At 38.0% G+C, this 21,066-nt stretch overlaps 1 protein-coding gene across 3 annotated transcripts in view; it reads left to right on the forward strand.

Annotated features, from left to right (window-relative positions):
- The first annotated feature begins 422 nt into the window (after positions 1 to 422).
- LOC111874697 (zinc finger protein 385D) overlaps positions 423 to 21,066 on the forward strand; it is a 38,258-nt gene continuing 17,614 nt past the window's right edge. The window contains exons 1-5 of one of the 3 annotated variants that reach the window (XM_023870412.2): positions 423 to 513; positions 3,641 to 3,704; positions 4,110 to 4,227; positions 12,931 to 13,038; positions 18,359 to 18,569. In XM_023870412.2, the coding sequence (XP_023726180.1) occupies positions 4,172 to 4,227; positions 12,931 to 13,038; positions 18,359 to 18,569 (375 nt within the window). In that variant the 5' untranslated portion in view covers positions 423 to 513; positions 3,641 to 3,704; positions 4,110 to 4,171. The remainder of the gene's footprint in view (positions 514 to 3,640; positions 3,705 to 4,109; positions 4,228 to 12,930; positions 13,039 to 18,358; positions 18,570 to 21,066) is intronic. The other 2 variants (XM_033755565.1, XM_023870414.2) reach the window with 2 other exon arrangements.

Here is a 21,066-nt window from a genome sequence, read left to right on the forward strand (position 1 = left end):
GTAAATAATTGTAATTATTTGCGTACACCTAAGTATACGCAAAAAAATTACCCCATAACTACTTAACCTTCGTCTACAAATAACACTAAGATCACTACCCATCACTGTAGCATGTTTTCTATCTTACAGTTCGTAGTCTTCGTAAGCTTCGTATTCGTAGCGAAGCGCATCATTTATCCGCCAACGGAACTGGAGGGTTCTGTGATTGGTTCACACCTACGCGATTCGATAAGTTGCGATAGATGTATTGTGATTGGTCCCAAACTATCTAGTTCAAGTTGATTGTGTAGAGATGGCAGTTCCTCAATATCTTTCCAGCAGTGACAGCAGCACACAGTTACTTTCCTTTGCCAATAGATGACACACTAATGGCATGTCCGTATCGATAGTAGTAGTCCTTTGTACCATCTGTTGGTAAAAATTGAACTTATGCCATTCCGTTAAGTAATCATTGTTGTGTTAGAAAGATTTTTATTTTGTGTGGTTTGGTGTAAGTTATTGCTCAATTTGTTGGTAAGTGTGTTTTTGAAAACTATGAATATAACGTTCACTCTATTTTAATGTATGTAGACACTGTAATTTATGTTCAACGGCTTAATTTGCAAGTCCATGTAGCCGGTTGTAGATGGCTGGCAGTGACGAGCTTTGCGTTTACCAACAACTTTAATCAATAATCAGCACGGTATCATTACAGAAATCGCGTTATTTAGAATCCGCATATTCGACATTTTTACTAATTTTGAAACTAATTAACATATTATTTCCATGTGTTGCGTTTATGCCTGAAGTGAGATAGTTCATTCAGAAATTGTGGCATTCCGGCAAGCTACGCCCGCAACTTGTATCGTGCACACAAAATTATAAAATTTAAAATCAATACGATTCGACAGTAAAGGACTGTGGTGCGATGGACTACAGGTGCCATCCTCAAATTCATTGCCGGGGTAAAGAAGTTCGATGCATAACATCATGCCAAGAAGGCATATAGAAAAGTGGCGGTAATTTTTCACGTATTCCAGACCGCGACATTAGCTAAATGTAACTCGTCAGCTTCACACTTCAGGGGAAAGAACCCTGGATACCCATGCTGTGGTGTAAAGAAATAATTATCTTTCCCCTACCAGGAATTGATAGTTATCGCATATAATATTTGTTTATTATTTGTTAGCATAATATGTAATAATGTGCCACCAGTACATCCCTAACAACTTCATTGGTACCGTAACTAACCAACTCCATGGAGTGGAGTCTTTCCTGAGAAGCCACCAGTCGCTCAGCTACTCAATAATTTCCCAACATCATATGGAATCTGAAGGTTCATTACCATTTTCACAAGAACCCTGCACTGACACTTATCCTAAGCCAGATGAATCCAGCCCATACCATCATATCCTATTTGTCTAAGACCCATCTTAATATTATCATTCCACCTAGTCTGTATCTTCCTAGTGGACTCTTTCATTCTGGATTTCCCGCCAAAACCCTAAATACATTACACCGTTTCCGCATTCATGCTACATGCCCTGTCTATCATCCTTAACTTGGTCATTCCTATTATATTTGGATCTTTGGAGTACGTAACTCAGTGAGATTGTCGTGGTTATTTGTAGTTACTAGTGTACATGTCTAATAAATCCGATTACCATTCCACCCCACCCCCCTATAATCACTCAACCACGTGACCGTTGATGTCAGAAGTGGGATAGGATTGGATTAGAAAGGTTTGGATTGAGTGGGGAATTAGGCTAAAGACATTGGATTGTTCTATCGCCATACTATGAAGACGGAACAATGATGGCACGCCTGTCGATCAAAATGAAAGCTGAAATAAGAACCAACCGAGAAGGAATGACGGCAAGCCTGGAAACCAAGATAGGGCCCAATAATCAGAAGGCTGAGGTCTTTCTGGAAAATATGTGGATCAGTCAAAAAGAAGTGATTGACATAATGAAAGTCGAGAAAGGATGGAAGCCCTGATGGGCGTCAGTATAGGAGCGATGGAGGCCTACCTGGAGAGGAAGAAGCCAACCCCAGAGGAGACGGCAAACGCAACAGCACACCCTAAGGGCTCTAACGGAGCGACGCGCGAGAAGACGATCGGGGCAACTGAGGACCGACCTAGGGACTGCCGAAGAAACGGACCCAGAGCAATTGTGGATCCCGGCAGAAGGTGGCCGCTGCCCGCAGATGGTTGACTCTCCGTGCCGTTCCTGCACGGCGTAAGGCCCGCCATAATGAAGAGCCGACAGTCGAGGGGCGATAGAAGGGCCCGGAATGCAACAACGTCATAAGAAACCAAGGCCTTAAAGAACGACTGTGACTAGGAAACGAGAGAAATATTAACGACACTCTCGGGCAGGTTCTCGTGCTGGATATCGTGAAGCGAACAGACGCGTCTTCCATCAGGATTCGCAAAATGAGTGTCAGGACATAGTGAAGGAGTCGGACCCCACCAAAAACGGAAGAAGGGACAGAACACAGCTTAAGAGCCGGCGCGGTAGGAGCACCCGGCACCCCCGGATATTATCTCCCCGTGAATGGAAGAGATGGTAACACACGGATAGGTTGCTTAGGACAAGCAGCTTTAAGGGGGGAACAGTGTGATATATTTGCTCAAAACAAGCAGCCTTAAGGGGGGAGCAGTGTGGTATATTTGCTCAAAACAAGCATTGTGGAGCCAGAGAAACAGCCATTGCTAAGCAACAGCTGTGTAAACAGGCGACATAAAACGGCCGTTGCTAGGAAACAGCTCTGTTGACACATTTTATCGACAACGAGAGGGCACACAATAACAGAAGAAAAGTTTTCTGTGCTCTCCATACCTTCGCTATATAATGAGGACCAGCTGCTATTACGAGATATTTTCGAGACGATAGTTAAAAGAGCAGGAGGTTGGTGTGAGATAGAAACCAGCCTGCTAGGATGTGATCCTGGGAACAGAGGAATGTCCACTGTTGAGTGCTAAGAGTTGTTGTGAGAAGTGAGAATGTGATAGCTGAGCCCGGGGACAGTTGAGGAATTGAGAGAAAGCGGAACGTTCACCGTTGGAATTCGCTGCCAAGCAACGGCTAGTGATGACTCAGAAAAATGTTGTGCTGTAGATACAGTGAGACTGTCGTGGTTATTTGTGGTTACAAGTATAAGTGTCCAATAAAACTGATAACCAGTCTAACCCCCATCTATAATCAGTCCATCAAATGACCAATATGTTTATTTCACGACAATTAATTGAAGCAGCAATTTAATGAAGGTTACTGTGTTTTGGGATGTGATGCCCTGTAGTCTAATAGATATTTACCAACATTTTGGAAGAACTTGCAGCCTCCATCTTCAATACATCCATTGAAAAATTCATAAATATGTGTTAGACTACACGTTGTCACATTCCAGAAGACAGTTACCTTCATAGTCATTGCCATGAGAACCTCAGATTCATAACAGCTGTAACGACTTCCTGATGATTTTTTTCTTATGTCATTTGGATAAGGACCAAAATTTGTGTGAAGGTTGCAAGCTTTCATACCTGTTACCTGTATGTGGAAATACTTGTAATTTGGCAAGGAGACAAAGGCATTCTGAATTCCATTTTTATTTTACATGTGCATGTGATCTTTTGACGCCACTATCGTTGAAACTAAAGTGTCTGCAAGTGTATGTCATGCCCCATTAACGTGTGGTGTTTTGCTCACACAGCTGCTATATAGGTATGTATAAAATTAGCCTGGCTTAATTTTAAACCCTGTCTTAAGAGTGCATAATAATGCTGGACCGCTGAATAAACTCCAGCTGCTGTGTTGACAAATTGAAAGAAGTTGTTGGCACAGTCCCTAAATAATAACTCAGTATAAGGTTTACTGTAATACACTGCCTTCAGGCCACAGTGTAGTGCTGGAATTGAATTGCTATATTTGACGTGTCCTGGTCATTATAATGTGTATAGATGTGGATTTGAATAATTAAATTTAATGAAACAAATTGCTAACAGTGTTCATGATGAGAATTGTGCTCTAACAGTGATCATAATGTTACTTATAGTTATATGAAGAGTCATGATGCTTTTGTGAGTTTATAACCTGGTCATTGTGACATTTCTGTGTTGCTGTGTTCAGCTGTGCTGGTTTTCTGGACTGCCAGCCAGTTGCTAGTGGAATTATTCAGTCAGCTCTCAGCCATGAGTTTCTACACGGCTCCTGGTTTCCAGGCAGTAGCTGCAATGGTGGGTTACAGGTGAGTAGATTGTAATGTGATATGAATTGAATATGTAAATGGAGAGATTGGTCACTGTTTTCGTGGATCACAGTGTTGAAATACGTGTCATCTAATGTTAATACAAATAAAGTTTTAACTTAAAAACCTGTTTTTCTTATCTTGAAGATCGATATTGGATATAGAAAAAAAACGATTCCTTTATCTTCAACATTTAAACTTTTTTCATCTTACGTCTGGGGTTTTCATAATGCAGAAAATTTAGATTACTTTCTTCTGATTTATGACACCTTGTAGTCTCACGGGCATTTACCAATTTTTCACAGGAAGTTGCCACCTCCATCTTCAGTTTAGAAATTGGGGATGACAGTGCAGGCAGCAGATCCAAAGATTGGACAGTAACAAAGAAAACCATTATCTAAATTTCTTTAGCTGTCCTTTTTCAATGAACTTGTACCTTTCACCTCCTGCGCAAATTTATATTATTAATTTTATTTGAAGATTATGTTGGCCAAGTACCTGACAGTTCAGGGCTTCTGAAAGTTAAAAGTAAAAGAGGCATTGTTCTTTTATGAGAGCAAAGTACTACATTTAATTCATTTTGCCATTTGTGATCAAAAAGGTAAAGCTATCACTGTAACAGGCCATGGGGTTGTTAGACATTGAGGCACTCACATTTTCTAGACAGTTGGTCCACATGTGGCAGTGAGGTTGTCAGACTTACACGCCAGCTGCCCCTTACCCCCATAAAGATTCCTGGTACTCATTTCTGTTAGAGGCTTGAGTCAGCTTAGGGCTGAAAGCATTAGATCAATTGAAGAATCCATTGAATACATTGAGAATCAAACCCTGGGACATTCAAACTTGTAGCATAGTGCCTCAACCAGATATGCTACTGCATACCTCCGCCATTTGTGATATCAGTATGATTATTATTGTTCGGTTGTGGTGTTGACTGAGGGAACAGTGCATTCTTTTGGTTTATAAATGCTCGTCTTAACTAATTTTCTCCTGTTTTTGGTTTGTTCCACTGTGAATGGAAACTGTCGATTCTGAACTTCTTTTACTTTTAGAGTACTAATTAGGCTGAAGTAAGGCCTGAACTGCTACAACCTTCAGACTTTCAACTGTACTTCATGCACTACAGTTTATGATTGCATGTCAGTGCTTCAGGAAAAGCAGATGCCAGTAATGAGATATGTCAAAGGAAAGAATGTATATTTTTGAAGTTCATCAACAAAAAACATCACCTGTGTACGAGTTATTAAAGAAATTTAGGAACTAATGTGAGAATAAATAATTTATCCTTATTCCTACATCCCTTATTCACAAATCTGTAGTACTTTTTCTGTTTTATAGAAAATAGATGGTTATGTTGTTCACCAGTGTGTACCACTAAGGAAGAGAGCACTGGATACATGCATAAATCAAAAGTTAATTTTTGCATGAACTTCTGTTTGGTATAAGTTGTGTAAGACACTCCTTAACGTTTTTAAACATTTGGACATGAACCTAGGGTGTGTGAAGAAAATTTAAAAGCTGCTTCAGTGTTGTCATTTATTTAAAATTTGTGTCTCATTTATATCCTTTCTACAATTACCTGATGTAGCATGATTTAACAAATATCATTGCACAAGTACCAGAATAGTACTTTTGAAAGTTACTTCTGTGAGTTTTCATTTTGCATCAGAATGAATATGTGATTTTTTTTATCATTTCATAATAAGTTAATTAGGAACGTTCACTAATACTATTCTGCGGTTTATTTGGTCGTCAACACAACAAATTTAGAAACAAACCAGTTCAGTATCACTGTACTATCATTGGTTTTATTTAGCGACTGCTACATGTTTCAATAGCCAGTCACATTAGCTGTACAGTATAAGGCATGAACTGTCTTCGCTCACCTGGACGCTGGTATCGTGGTTTCGAATCCCACTTAAGGCATGGACNATTTCAATCGCCAGTCACATTAGCTGTACAGTATAAGGCATGGACGTTTGGTGTGTGTATGCATTTATTCTGTGTTTGTGTTGTCGTGTGATTAGCTAGAGGCCTTGCGATGAGCTGATCACTCGTCCAAGGAGTCCTACCATCTGTGAAAAATGATTACGGAACTAAATAAGATGCCAGGACCCTGAATGAACTGGAAGAGCCATTGAAGAAAAAAATGTTACGATCCATGTTTGGTTCAACATCGAGCAAGTTTCTTGAATACATGCTTGTTAGTGAATTGTCCTAATATGGATCCATATTAGTATTATTTTAAAAATCCTTTCATTTCTATATCTTGTTATAATGTATGATGGTATTTTGGTTTTATAGTTAATCCTTAGGGCTAAACTGTTTAAATTAGTGTTTATGTCTTGTAAGATTTGAGGCTTTCACGGCGGTGACTATGAAGAAAGCAGTCTTCTGGGATTTGGCACCGTGTATGTGTGGTGTTAACCGACGTTTCGGAGGAACGTATCGCCTCCATCTTCAGGGTAGAAGAAAAAATATAAGAAATCTGCACTGTAAAAGCAGACTGTGCACAGTCTGCTTTTACCGGTTCTCACGGTCTCTCTGCTTGCAGATTTCTTATATTTTTTCTTCTACCCTGAAGATGGAGGCGATACGTTCCTCCGAAACGTCGGTTAACACCACATATACACGGTGCCAAATCCCAGAAGACTGCTTTCTGTTTATGTCTTGTTGATACAGTGTGGGTTTACATGATACTTGTCATCTAATAGAGGGCGGTAGTGTTTTCTGGGATTCATTGTTAATGTTTTGTATGTTTTGAGTGATTACTCATGTACAGTTGTTGCTAATTGTATATTTATTTCTTTATGATATTCTTATGTAGCATCACGATGAAGTTATTTTCTCTTTGGAGTGTATGTTTGCGTTCTTTTGTATGGATGTTTTCTTCCTGCTATTGAATGTTGTTCCTGTTTGTGGTTCTGTGTGGACTCTCCACACAGAACCGCAGTATTGTGATGAAGTTATTTTCGTTTTGGAGTTTGAGTTTGAGTGCTTCTTTTGTATGGGTGTTTTCTTCCCACACAAATGCAGAACAGGAACAACATTCAGTGGTAGAAAACATGCATACAAAAGAAGCACACAAGCACACATTCCAAAGAGAAAATAACTTCATCATGATGCTACATAAGAAATTCATATACAATTAGCAGCAACTGTACATGAGTAATCACTCATAACATACAAAAGATTAACAGTGAATCCCAGAAAACACTATCACCTCTAATATACAACAAACATCACTGAAACCCACTTACTTATGTACTTACTTACTCATGGAGCTGAGCCCTTCTTGAGAAGCCGCCAATTCTGCAGCCACTCAAGAATTTCCCAACATTTTATGGAACCCGAAGGTTCATTACCATGTTCACAAGAGCCCTCCACTGGTCCCTATCCTGAGCAAGATCAATCCAATCCATACCATTTCATCCTGTCTCTCTAAGATCAATTTTAATATTGTCCACCCACCTACGCCTTGGTCTTTCCAGTGGTATCTTTTCTTCTGGCTTTCCCACCAATATCCTATACGCATTCGTCTCCCCCATTCGTGCTTCATGCCCTGCCCACCTCATCCTCATTGACTTGAGCATTCTAATTATACTTGGAGAAGAGTACAAGTTATGAAACTCCTCATTATGCAGTTTTCTCCAACCTCCTGTCACTTCATCTCTCTTCGGTCCAAATATTCTCCTCAACACCCTGCTCTCAAACACCCTCAGTCTATGTTCCTCCCTTAATGTCAGAGACCAAGTTTCACACCCATACAGAACCACAGGCAAAATTATATTTTTCTATATTCTAATTTTTATGTTTTTGGGCAGCAGATGAGAAGACAAACGGTTCTGGACTGAATGGTAGCAAGCATTACCCGAGTTCAATTTCCTCTTAATTTCCTCCTGAATCTGGTTTCAATCTGTAATCGTTGTTCCCAAATATCTGAACTGTGCCACATTTTCAAAACATCTGTTTCCTATCTTTATGTCATGATTTTGCCATGCATTTTGGTGACGAGACGACGACATATACGTAGTTTTCTCTGTGTTTATTTCTAGACCAACCTCCTTACTTGCAACAATTAAAGTTTGTGTGTTTTTCTTTATGGTATCTATATTCACATCATCGGCATAGACCGACAGCTGATGTGTCTCATAATTTGAGCCCCATCTGGTTTTCCTGGACCTTCCTAATGGCATATCCTAAAGCGAAGTTGACAAGGAGTGGCGATAAAGCATCTCCATGTCTTAGACCATTCTGGATAGGAAATTTATCAGATAAATGTTTACCTGTACGGACTTTACTATAAGTTTTGTTTAAACACATTTTAATCAGCTTAACTAGTTTCATGGGTATCCCACACTCTTATCAGAATATTGTACAATACTTCCCCCTAACTGAATTATAGGCGTTCTTGAAGTCTACAAATAGCTGATGTACTGTCTCATTGTACTCCAATTTTTTCTCCAGTATCTTACCAATGCAATAGATCTGATCTGTAGCTGATATGTTACGTCAAAACCCACACAGATGATCCCCAATAATTTCTTCTATGTATTGACTTAACCTTGAGAAAAGAATATTGGATAAAATTTTGTATGAAGTTGATAGCAGTGATATCCCCCGGTAATTACTACAGTCAGTTTTGTCACCCTTCTTGTGAACTGGTACAGTAATGGACTCCTTCCACTGATCAGGCGGTTTTTCCTTATGCCAAATAGAAATAATTGGTTTATGGATCTTACAACATAATATTTCGCCTCCTGCTTGATCAAGTTCTCCTGGAATTTGATCACTACCTGGCAATTTATACCTTTTCAATTTTGCAATAGCACTTTTAACGTCGAAAGGGCTATTATGATCAGGTACTAACTGATCATCTGTATGTATTTCTATCTGCCTAACATCACTGACCCTACGTGCATTCAATAACTGAGAGAAGTAGTTCTTCCACCTATTCAAAATGTTGTGGGAATCTGCAAGCAGATCACCATTCTCATCCTTCACTAAGTTACTTTGAGGTTGGTAACCCCTCTTAAAGTCATTTATTCTTCTGTACAGGTCTCTAATGTTCTTGTTCTTACTGTTCATTGCAAGCTCATCAATTTTGTCTTTCATATGTTCCCTCTTTTTATTCCTGAAATGCCTGCTGGTTTCACGTCTTATATTGTTTAGATTATCCCCATTTAACTCGCTTGGATCCTGTAACCATTGCAATTTGGCTTGTTTTCTTTGGTCTAATACTTTTGAGCATCCTTCTTCTAGCCATGGCTTATGCTTCTTCAGTTTATAATAACCTAGAATATCATTAGCAGAAATATTGGTAGTCTCTCTAATAGTTTCCCAAGCTTTATTAACATCCACCTCAGTGTTCAAGTTTTCCAAAGCCACGAACCTCTTTGAAATTTCAGCACGATACTGCTCTTTACCCTCTACCTCATTTAATTTCTTGAGGTTGAACCTCTCCACATGAACTCTGTGCATTGTTTGTTTGCTCACTGCCAGCCTTTCCCTAACCTTTGCCACCACCAGCTAGTGGTCAGTATCACAATCTGGTATTGACGAGGCATAAACACTAATTTAAAAAAAAATTAGCCCTAAGGATCGACTGTAATATCAAAAATGCTAACAAACTTTATGACAATATAGAAATTAACGGATTTTTAAAATAATACTAATATGGATCCATATTAGGACAATTCAATAACGAGCACTTATTTAAGAAACTGCCTGTTGATTGAAACTTTGCAAATGCAAAATAAAACCAGCTTTAGGACAATTATATTGAATTGGTTTGTTTGAAAATGTGTTGTGTTGACAGCCAAATAAACCACATTGTGACACACAGCAGGATGCACACAATAAAAGTACTATTATTCTGTTGAGCCCTTGAATTAATTGATATGAGCACAGTGTCAAGTAGTTACAGCATATATATTTTAGGAGTTATGTGTTAGATCCCTTATATACAAGCTTTCTTACAAGCATGTTCTTTTACAGTTTTACATTTTTTACAGAAATATAACAACTTCACTTAAAATATGGAAGAAATATAGAATTGAAAAAAATAAGTTCCATAAGAGAAGTTGATTGATTTTGTAGCTAGGGGTGGATTTTTTTTTTTTTATTTTGCTATGTAGGGGGTGCAGTCCAGCTGGGTCCACTTTCACAGCGGCCACTGATCGGCATATTGTAGCCTGTCTCAGGTGATTATAATGATGGAGAATTTGGTGAAATTAAATTGGCAGGGGAAACCGAAATACTCGGAAAAAACCTGCCCCATCTCCACTTTGTCCACCACACATCACACTTGACCAGACCCAGGATCGAACCCAGGCCACTGCGGTGGGAAGCCAGCGACTAACCGCTTGAGCTATGGCGCAGCCTTAGCTAGGGATGGAAAGTGGGATCCATAAGAAGTAAGGGGAATAAGGCACACTGGGTAAATGCATAAAATATATTGTGTTTTTATAATTGTAATTGTAATTAAACATCAGAAACATGATAAATGATACAAACTCCGTCCTAAGTGCAAACAATATATATTATATGTCTTTGATCTTGTTCTTTCTACACTACATGTTTCGGCCTCTATCGGCCATCATCAGGTGTATACTCTTAACGTATACACCTGATGATGGCCAATAGAGGCCGAAACATGTAGTGTAGAAAGAACAAGATCAAAGACATATAATATATATTGTTTGCACTTAGGACGGAGTTTGTATCATTTATCGTGTAGAGTGCAACAGGATGCTTAAATATAATATTGTAATCAGAAACATAGTCAGGAATGCAAATATTTGTTTAATATTCCAGACACTAGCTAGGAATTGCAGTCATTTTATATTAATATATGAATACTCCTTTTTAAACTTTATTTAGAGAAGAGGATAGCCTTTTGGGTTGTATAGCTTGGTAGATATCCACTGATGTCTCAGAGGAATTCCTCACCTTCATCTTCAGTGTTGAAGATTAAGAAACCAAGAACCAGACAGGAAGCAGAGCGGATGGAGACAAAATGTTGCTCCAAAATGGCTTTGGAGTTGTGCCAAATTACATGACATTGCAACCCAGAAGATTATGCTTGTCGTAGTCAATGTTGTGAGAACTTCAAATCCAACAATATTCAGAGAACATTTTAGTGACTGGAATGAGATTTATTTCCTGGACATATAAAGCAAGCAGATAGTATTGTATCTACGAACCAATTAGGAGTTAAAGAATGAAGTTTAAATAATTTTAGATTTCCTCTCTTAACATATAGTATTGCATAAGATGTGTAGTGAATATTTGAAGTTCTCTCAGTAGTGACTATGAAGATTATTGTCCTCTGGAATATGATGCCATGTAGTGTGGTAGTGTTACCAGCATTTAGAGGAACCCATTGCCTCCATCTGGCAGCTTGATCCTCTGGAACACTGGTAACAATCTATTGGACTATATGGTGTCACAATCCCAGAGGTAGCAATCTTCGTGTTACGAGGATTTTGGTCCGTTCATATTTAGAATTCACATAAAATTTGACCCCAGATTATTCCTTTTTGAATCATACTGATCTCTATTAATTCCTTTTCGTGCTTGAAGAATAAATAACGCTTGTAGAAATCTTATTTTAAAATTTTGTTGTAACAAACAAATTGATAAAATTTGAAAGAAGGCGATGTTTTCATGTCTTATGCATTTTTGTTTATATTAAACAGCTTTTTTCTGAATACACTGGTGGAGATAATGTGACATTTTATAGTTGAATCGCTTGTTGCCAGAAAGAATTGCAGGCTTTTGACAGTGGCATTCAGGATGTCATATAACCAACTCTTATTTTAAGGAAATTTGTTTGAATGCTGGCACCATGATAAGTCTGCTTCATGAGGTGGTAATTATAAGGCATGCTGATGGCTGATGTCTTCACAGACTAGTTAATTGCTTGCTGACATTGCACTGATGCAGGGAGTCATGCATATATTGTCTGTGGGTGAAATCATTAGCAAATAATTCACTTCTGATGACAGTACCAGAGGCATGCTAACTTTAATCATGTTGCTATCCACAGTAGGCCAAAGATCTGAATAAATGGCAATTCATGTACAATGTACATCATATTTGTTTCTACACATCATTCTGTTATTGCAGTGAAGTAAAAGTGTTATAACTTTTCTGTAATATATTTCAATCTGTGGAGCATGTACTGAAATATGCAGTTTGGCCATTGTATAAAGTGATATCCCAGGTCATTCTAATTTAGACTATACTATCATTTTATCAGTACATATTATTAAGTACTGTAAATATCAGATTTCATCAGAACCTATTTACCCACTGTAGAGTCATTTCTTATTCATACACAGATACACTGAGGAAGATCTGAGTATGCATAGATTTACAAAATGTGATGGAAAATGGTCTCTTCATATTGTCAGTAAGTGAATGGTGTTGACCCTTGGTGTACAGATTAGTGTAAATGATAAGATGTTGAAATTTATATAAATTAAATCCTTATCTTTTGTCTGTGCTAAAATGTTTAAGGATTTTGTAATTAAAGGATTAATTTGTGTTAATTGTGCCATCTGCTGAACTTTCTTACATGAGAGTAATGCAGGCCTGAAGACTGAAATATGAACTTCTGAAAGCTACTTGGTCTAATGTATACAATAAAGCGTATCCCTAAGTGTGGGTTTACTCAGCATGACCAAACTTTGGTTTTAGGTGGGTCGTTTACCCCAAGACCCCACTGGGTGGGTTAAACCACAATCCAAGTTTGCAGACACCTGACCTGCCTCACATCTGTGCCAGAGAAGTTGCCGCACTTACATGGTGATATAATTCAGCATGATCTAACATAAGTTATAGGCAGGCCATTTATGCTAAGCACAGGCGGGATCAGAAATTTTTATACTTTATAGTTGAATATAGTCCCATCTCTGCATATCACAGCATTGTAAGCAGATGCTGTCTGAACAAGGGAATTCAGATTCATTTGTGGGGAATACTAATGCCTTCAAACTAGAGAAAAAATCTAATCCCATTGGAAGAAAATCTGGTTACACAAAGACTGAGTCTGCTACTGTAGCATTTCCCTTTATTTTCCATCTTTGTACATTGTTACTTCAATTGAGACTGCACACAGATGTCAGTACTCTGGAATGTAAACTGGATTACTCATAGAAGATACTGAAACTAGCACCTCTTGTGCAGCCTGTCTATTTTAAATTACAAAATTACCTTTTGTGCTATCTTTGTCGTGCATTGATCAGTGTGAGTGTGATGATGCCACAAGTTATGAGCACTGTCAGCTGCTGTAGTCTTGAATGTATTGCTATTATATAATATTAAAAAAGGCACAAATTTCACATTCTATTTAAGTGAGTATTCTTCTTTATTGAATGGGAAAATTTAATTTTGAAATAATTGTGTAACATCTATAACTGATTGGGCTAAGAATCTGATATAAATATTTAATGGCATTATGGATTTGAGGTTGTCACATGGGTGACTGTGAAGATTGCTGTCTTCTGGGATGTGACAGTGTGTGGTCCAGTAGACATTCAGTGATATTTCAGAGGAACATCAGTGAACCAACTGGACTACATGGTGTTTTGCCCAGAACATAGTACTTTTCATTTAACACCATGTACCTAAATGGAAAGAGGCTGCAAGGATGAAAGGTTAAAATCAATATGGAAGTCATTTTGACAAGTAGAAGTATCTTTGTCTGTGATTGAAAATTTCTTGCAGATATCATTTATGCATAGTTAAATTGGACAGATTGCTTCTTTTTACATGCATGAAAATATGTTGATATTTGCTGTAATATGTTCTGGTTGACAGGTTATTACAACTTGTTTGAAAATATCTTTTTCCATATTATGAATGTGGAGGTTTAATAGAAAATTTCAAAACTTGATATTTTACTCATGTGTGAGATACTGAATTTGCCTTACATGGGGCTATTTCTGGATGTCTACAGTCATCATCTTCCCTGTCTTAGGTTCACACATTTACCCAAATTTATGGGATGTGTAAAAGTATTTTTTCTTACACCTTCAGTTATTAGAACAAAAGATTTGTTAAAGAATGTAATTGATATTAACTGTGTATCACATTAAAATATGTTGTTGTTTATTATTTTTGTCATGACTTTCCCTCCCCTCTTCCCAAATGAAATACTTGATTGTCAAATTAATTTCCCTGTAGTATATAACATATGGAAAACAGGGAAGTGAAACTGTTGCAATGTACCAGGGATCATGTGCTTTTCATGTGACATCCACTACAGATATTCAGTATTTTTATTTGTGATGAGCATTGTATGTTTTGATGCTTATTCTCTGACATTGTCCTGCAAATTAGCATAAAGTGAAATGCACGTCTCACAAATTATAACATATTATCCGGGAATAATTTTGATTTGGTGACATTTTATGGCGTAGAATTTCTTGATTAGGCCTGCAGTTAGTTTCTCAAGAAGGATAGTTCTCGGTGGAGTTTGTAACACAGGTATCATGTATGGTACCAAAAATCATCTGAATATCTTATTTTAAAACATTGTATGTTAACAGCAGTGGGCCTTAGAGACTTGAGGTTTACGTGGTGAATTAACTACCAATATGAAATCTTTTTAACTTCTTATACCAGAAGTAAAGTAAGTAAGTAAAAAGTAAAGCTATCCCTGTAACAGGCCATGAAGGCCCATAGGGTTGTGAGACGTTGAGGGTCCCACATTATCTTGACAGTCGGCTCAAAGATGGCGGTAAGGTTGTCAGCCTTATGCGCCGGCCACGCTTTACGCCCCAGGAAAAGTATTTATTTAATTCCTGATACTCATTTCTATTAGAGGCTGAGTGAACCCCAGGGCCATAGTGCAGCCGGAAGGATTAGGTCAAGTGAAAAAAATCCAATGACCTCATCGGTATTTGAACCCACGACCTTCTGACTTGTAGCATAGCGCCTTATACTAGAAAACATTTCAAAAATTTAAGTTGAACATGATTTTCAAGTTGGAAGTGCTTAAAAGTGGAGGCAGTAAGTTCTTTTGAAATGTCAGGAAGTTCTCTCAAAACAAGATGACAATTTAAACAAAAATTCACTACAGAACTGACTGACTTCTGGTTTGCTCCCAACGTTTGAGAATTCCAAAAGCTTTATACAGATCTTCATATTGTGATCTTCTGGGTTATGACATCCTGTAGTTTGGTAGAGGTGGGTACCAACATTACACAGGAACATATGGTCTCCATATTCAGGTAGTATGTCCCTCCAAAATATTGGTACCCAACTACCAAGCTGAATGGTGTCATAACTCAGAAAACCATAATATGAATTTTCAACCCCATGAAATCCTCAAATCTTGGTATTTGTGCAGACTTTGCGTTCATTTGGTATGATACTGAATTTAAGTTATTTTTTACTGCATACTTATGATATCATATGGAATTTGGCATAGTCATGGGTTTTTCTGAAGTTCCATGTAGCATGTTTTGAACAAAGTACTGTTAGGAATAAAATCAGCAGAATTTTTATCAAAGAGCAGAACACTTCAAAAGTTGTGGAAACAGCACTGGATAATCTTGATATTATCTGTAAAATATTTTACATTTGACATAATTATTAGGAGGAGTCATATACTGTGATTTATAGCCACTCCTGTGATATTCTAGTTGTAACTTTTTGCATGATATGGTTTTTGTACTTATAGGAATTTAGACCATCCATTAAATTATTAAATATGACAGCATAGGATCACTTCCCTTGCAGTCCTGATTTTGTTTTTGCCATTCACAGCCCACATCTGCTTCTGTTGAACAAACATAGATCTCACTGTATGTACAGGAGAAAACACAGTTATCTCTGAATATTATTGGCTATTGCAACAGGTTTACCATAGTCGGTCAGAGCAAACTCTAGCACTGTTTCTTAAAACAGACCAAACCATTTCCTTCTGTGCCCTTCCCAACACTAACATGTGCAGTTGGCAAGGAGTTGTTAAGGAAATCGTTTTATGAAAGAGAACTGGTAACATAGTAAAACTCTGAGAATTGCCTTGTGCTGCAGAAGACTAACTGTGTATAGGAATGGATGTGTTATGTTCTCAATCACTGTGATTCTTCTGTGAATACTGCTGAAAAATGAATTTAAATCATGAATTATAGAGGCAATGCAGCAACTGTGATTGGCGCTTGTATTTGGTAGGTATTATCGTGGGCTCACCTTTCAGCAGTGCTTCTGTCCTAGAATGAAAATTTCCAGTTAAAGGAGGTGCTAGAATTATTTTCTTTCTAGGTTTGGCAAAAAAGTAAACCAGTAAACTGAAGTTCACATTGGGAGACATGCCACTAAATTTATCATATATTTTTTATCATCACAATTCAGCACATTCAGTTACATTAGTCAAATTAACCTGACATATTTTCAGATTATTACAGTTCATCTTCAGGAGCCACCCACATCAGATCATAAGTTGATACAGCTTGCGTAATATTGCAGTCATGTAGCAGAACCAGTGTGTGGTATTTGTAGAATAATTACATGGCTTTTAAATTAATTAAAAAAAAATTTAACTAAGGTGTTCATTTTATGATGACATGTAAACTGGTTTTGGCATATGATTATAATATTGTACTAACTATAATAGATTATCTGATGTGGATGGCTTCGGAGGGTAAACTGTAATAATTTGAAATGTGTCAGGATAATCTGATGAGTGTGAGTAACTGGATATGTTCTCTTGGTGATACAGTAATATTGAAACAATCCGTTACATCAGCTGCCTCCAGTCTTTCATTCTGTGCAACATATTATTAGTTTTTGTGTTTTAAAAGTTGTGATAGTCTGTCATAATTTTGTTTACTTCCAGAAAAGAAATTATAGATATAATGAGGATGTATGTAAAGTCTGAAGTTTTTGCAATGGCTGAATCCAGTGCAACTTTCTTAGGCAATCAGCCATACAGTCTCTCTGCCTCCATTATTATGGCCTGATGTGATGAGTGACATAAATGGATTGAAACTGTCATGAGTTAGTGACTATGCACGGCGTTCAGATTGATTGTTGCATTTCTGATGCCCCCCTTCTGGCTTTCAGGTGTCTTGTCACCCCCCCCCCCCAATCCTCCTCCGTTGGAGTCCAAACCTCATTATCCAAGTACTGGCTAATGGAATAGGAATAGTGAAGGATCAGGAAGTTACCCATCCCACAGTAGACCATGCTTAGTGTTGCCTAAGCTGGCCATGTCATTCATAGTTATTCACCTCCCTTGAGTCGACAGCACTGAATGTTCCTTTATTATGGGTTCCATGTTTCAACAGTCTACATCCACTCCACATTCAGGTTGTTTTGATAGCCTCCCTGTGATTCCATATCCTCTTGGTTTGTGATAAAAAACAAGTTTCAGGAGCCTATTATTGTTCATTTTGTTAAAGCGGCTTAACCATTTTTGTTTATAATTGTTCTTCAGTTTGCCTGATAAGTATTGTGTTCCATAATATATATCATAATTTTAAATGTAGGTCAATTTGGCACATTCTTGACACTTCTCAAGAAGTGATTTCTATTGCATGAAATTCTTTGACGTTTTGTTCTCCGTAACTCAGGTTTCAGTTCTGTATAAAAGTGTGGGAATGCCACAACAAAATTTCAACGTCTTTTCCTTCCTTCTCTGTTCACATTATTGTTTCACATATTCCTTGAAATCAGTGGTAAAAGAAAGAACATGAGATTTGAAATTTTTATGACAGTAAACATTCATGTTATGATATACTGAATTATGTGACACCATGCACTTTGGTAAGTGGTTATCATGGTTTCAGAGGAACATATTGCCTCCCTCATCAGAATAGATATGGAGGGAGATGTTCCTCCAGAATGTTGGTGACCACCTACCAGGCCACTTCTGTGATCCAAGTGAGCACAGTATGAAGGAATGAGCAACTTGTGTGTCATTAATCTGGCAGGCACTCTTTTCTTTCTCACTTATTGTACGTTGTTAATGTACTCATCTTAATCTTTCATAACTGTATTACCTGGCTCATGGGCAGGAAACCTTGCATGTTGAGTAAAACTTATCTTCTTATGGAATTGTAAGTGTTCAGCTGTTACAGTTGGCATGAATGGAACTTGTGATGCTGGAATGTTGCAGCCCTGCTCTGACAAGCACAGTGCCTCTCAGTCAGCCTCTTGTGGCACCACTGCCCCTGACTACAGTGACAGGTCCTGCCCCAGCACCCACACCTGGTCCACCAACAAAGCCAACTGATGTACTTCCGGCAGCGAACTTCCACAATAGTGACCCAGTTACCAAAGCAGTCATGGATAATATTATGGGAAAGCTACCTACAAAGAAGCAGGCTGTAAGTGTTGCATGACAGGTTGTCAGTGTATTGTAGAACTATAGGTCGAGCAGTGTGCAATTTGCAGTTTGAGGCATGTACCCTCTTCTATATTCATTTTAAAAAAATTATGTTTTGAAAATGGGAAGTCTGCAAGATTGCAGATATTCACGCTTACCACATAGCTTACTAACATTCAGCAAAGAGAGTTTCTTAACCCATAATGGCCATCACTCTATTTATTTTAAAGGGTGGTACATACTTCTGTATGAAATAAGGTATAATATGTGATTATAAAATTGATAAAACCCATTGTTAATATTTATACACTGGAGTGGTATTTTTTTCTATATGTGCTAGCTGAGGTATGTTTATTTTGAAAAAAGCTAAAAGTAGACTTATATGATTTCCATGCTGTGTACCCCCCTCCATTCAACTTTTGAATGGCTGAACCTATCTTTATGAAACTTGATATATGTATATCATAGCACGTGAGCCAATCTCAGTGGCTCACTTCATTGACCCCTCCCATCAGTCTATGTTTCTACATGTTTATCCTCCTATTGTTGCTAGGCAATATCTCAGGAAAAGTGTTACTGCGGCAATGAATATACATGCAGCAATAGAAGAATTGTTAGATGTGTCGTTTTCTGTGCAACCCCTGTCATATCAAAGGAAAGTAGGTGATTAATTCTTCCTTTTCTTCCACTTTTTAATTATCTAAGAAATCTGTATTTTATACCTCTCTTATGACAAGCTTTATTTCATACTTTTAACCCTTCATTGCCTCCATGCAGGATGTGTCAATGAACATTTGGAATTTTTATTTGAATTTGAATTACACAGGAGTGAAACATATTTCCTGCCACCATTGACAGTTTTTCCCTTCTAATGCCAGGAAGTTGCTGGGTGTAGCAGTTCAGAATACCAGGCATGTCAATTTGGATTCATCTATTGGTGCTGTCACTTCAAACATTTTATTTTAACATCAGTTTAATTAGTCTTGGCAGTTTGTATGTGTATTTTTGTTACAAGTGTTAATAATAGCTAGAGATACATTTGTGCCATGGTAGGAAGTTATTTTTGAAGTAGCTGCAGAAAGCATATTTCATCAAGGTAATGCTGGTCGCAGGCAGTAATGATTAGCTTGTACTGTCAGAGTGCTTGATTCATAGCTTTATACCTGCTTACTGCTTTCAATTCATTTTAGTAAGAATTTGTGTGATGGGCTGGTCACAGGCAGGTATGGATATTATGAAGAACATCAGACATTTGATATAAAGAAAGCAGTCTTGTGGGATGCGGCGCCGTGTAGATATTGTATTGACCGACGCACAGTTACATGGCGTCACGTCCCACAAGACTACTTTCTTCATAGTCACCGCCGTGAAAACCTCAAATCTTACACAGTTTTGATATAATTCTGTGAGGATCATGTAGATCAAAATAAACAGAAGGTTGTAATAATAATTGTTTTTAATATGGGTAACATCAAGGTCCCAGAAAGCTGACATTAAACTGTAAGTCCCAAATTATAAGGGGGGAGATGTGGTAGCATAGCTGGTTGAAGCACTATGCTACAGGCTAGAAGGTCATGGGTTCGATTTCCAATGAGGCCATTGCATTTTTCAATTGACCTAATCCTTCTAGCTGCACTATGGCCCTGGGGTCAGCTCATCCTCTAACAGAAATAAGTTCCAGGAATCGTCATGGGGATGAAGGGCGGCCGGCGTGTGAGGCTGTGATCTGTTGCATTATGGTACCATATAACCTGGTAGGTGATTACATATTTTTCAGAGTAATGTATGCCTCTGCCTACAGCTACCACATTCTTCCAAAATGCTAGAAACAGACTGAAAAGCCATGTTCATAATGCCAATTTAATTTTAAATATATTGGAGTATTTGCTACATGCCACAACCTATTGGGAGTCTTTTACTGTACATATTGGGTGCTGATGGAGAAGAAGGTTGTAAAATAAGCGACAGACAAGAATTGTCAGCAGTTACAAATGTGGGAGCTGGGTTTGTTTTTTGTTACCTACTGAGTCAGTCTTGGTACATATCCAGCAGCAGCAGTGCTAATGAGCCTCACAAGGAATGCAGCTGCTAGTAAAATTGACATTGTACTGTAGCCCCTTGCATTCCATAGCAAAACGCTGACTCATACATATGAACATTTGGCACAAGTAGCCATCACTGTATCAGAATGATTTCTGCCAGGATCAGCTGACATGTTCAAGGATTTTCACAATTTCCTGAGTCCTGGGATAGTAGTGTGTTTCAACTTTAAATAACTACTTCAGGTGACATGAGTACAGTGACTCATAACTCATATTGAACAAACTTGCCTTCTTCCTCATTTTACCCAACCCATTATTCATTATCGTCCTAGTGCATTTTGGAGTTACATAACTGCTGCAGTTGATACAGCATCATTCAGTAACCTAGGGATCATAGTTCCATACTCTTTGAAAATTAGAAAACAAAGATGGTTAATGTTGCATTTCCTCCCAGCA

This window comes from Cryptotermes secundus, unplaced genomic scaffold, assembly GCF_002891405.2.
Source record: "Cryptotermes secundus unplaced genomic scaffold, Csec_1.0 scaffold285, whole genome shotgun sequence".
Taxonomy (NCBI): Eukaryota; Metazoa; Arthropoda; class Insecta; order Blattodea; family Kalotermitidae; genus Cryptotermes; species Cryptotermes secundus.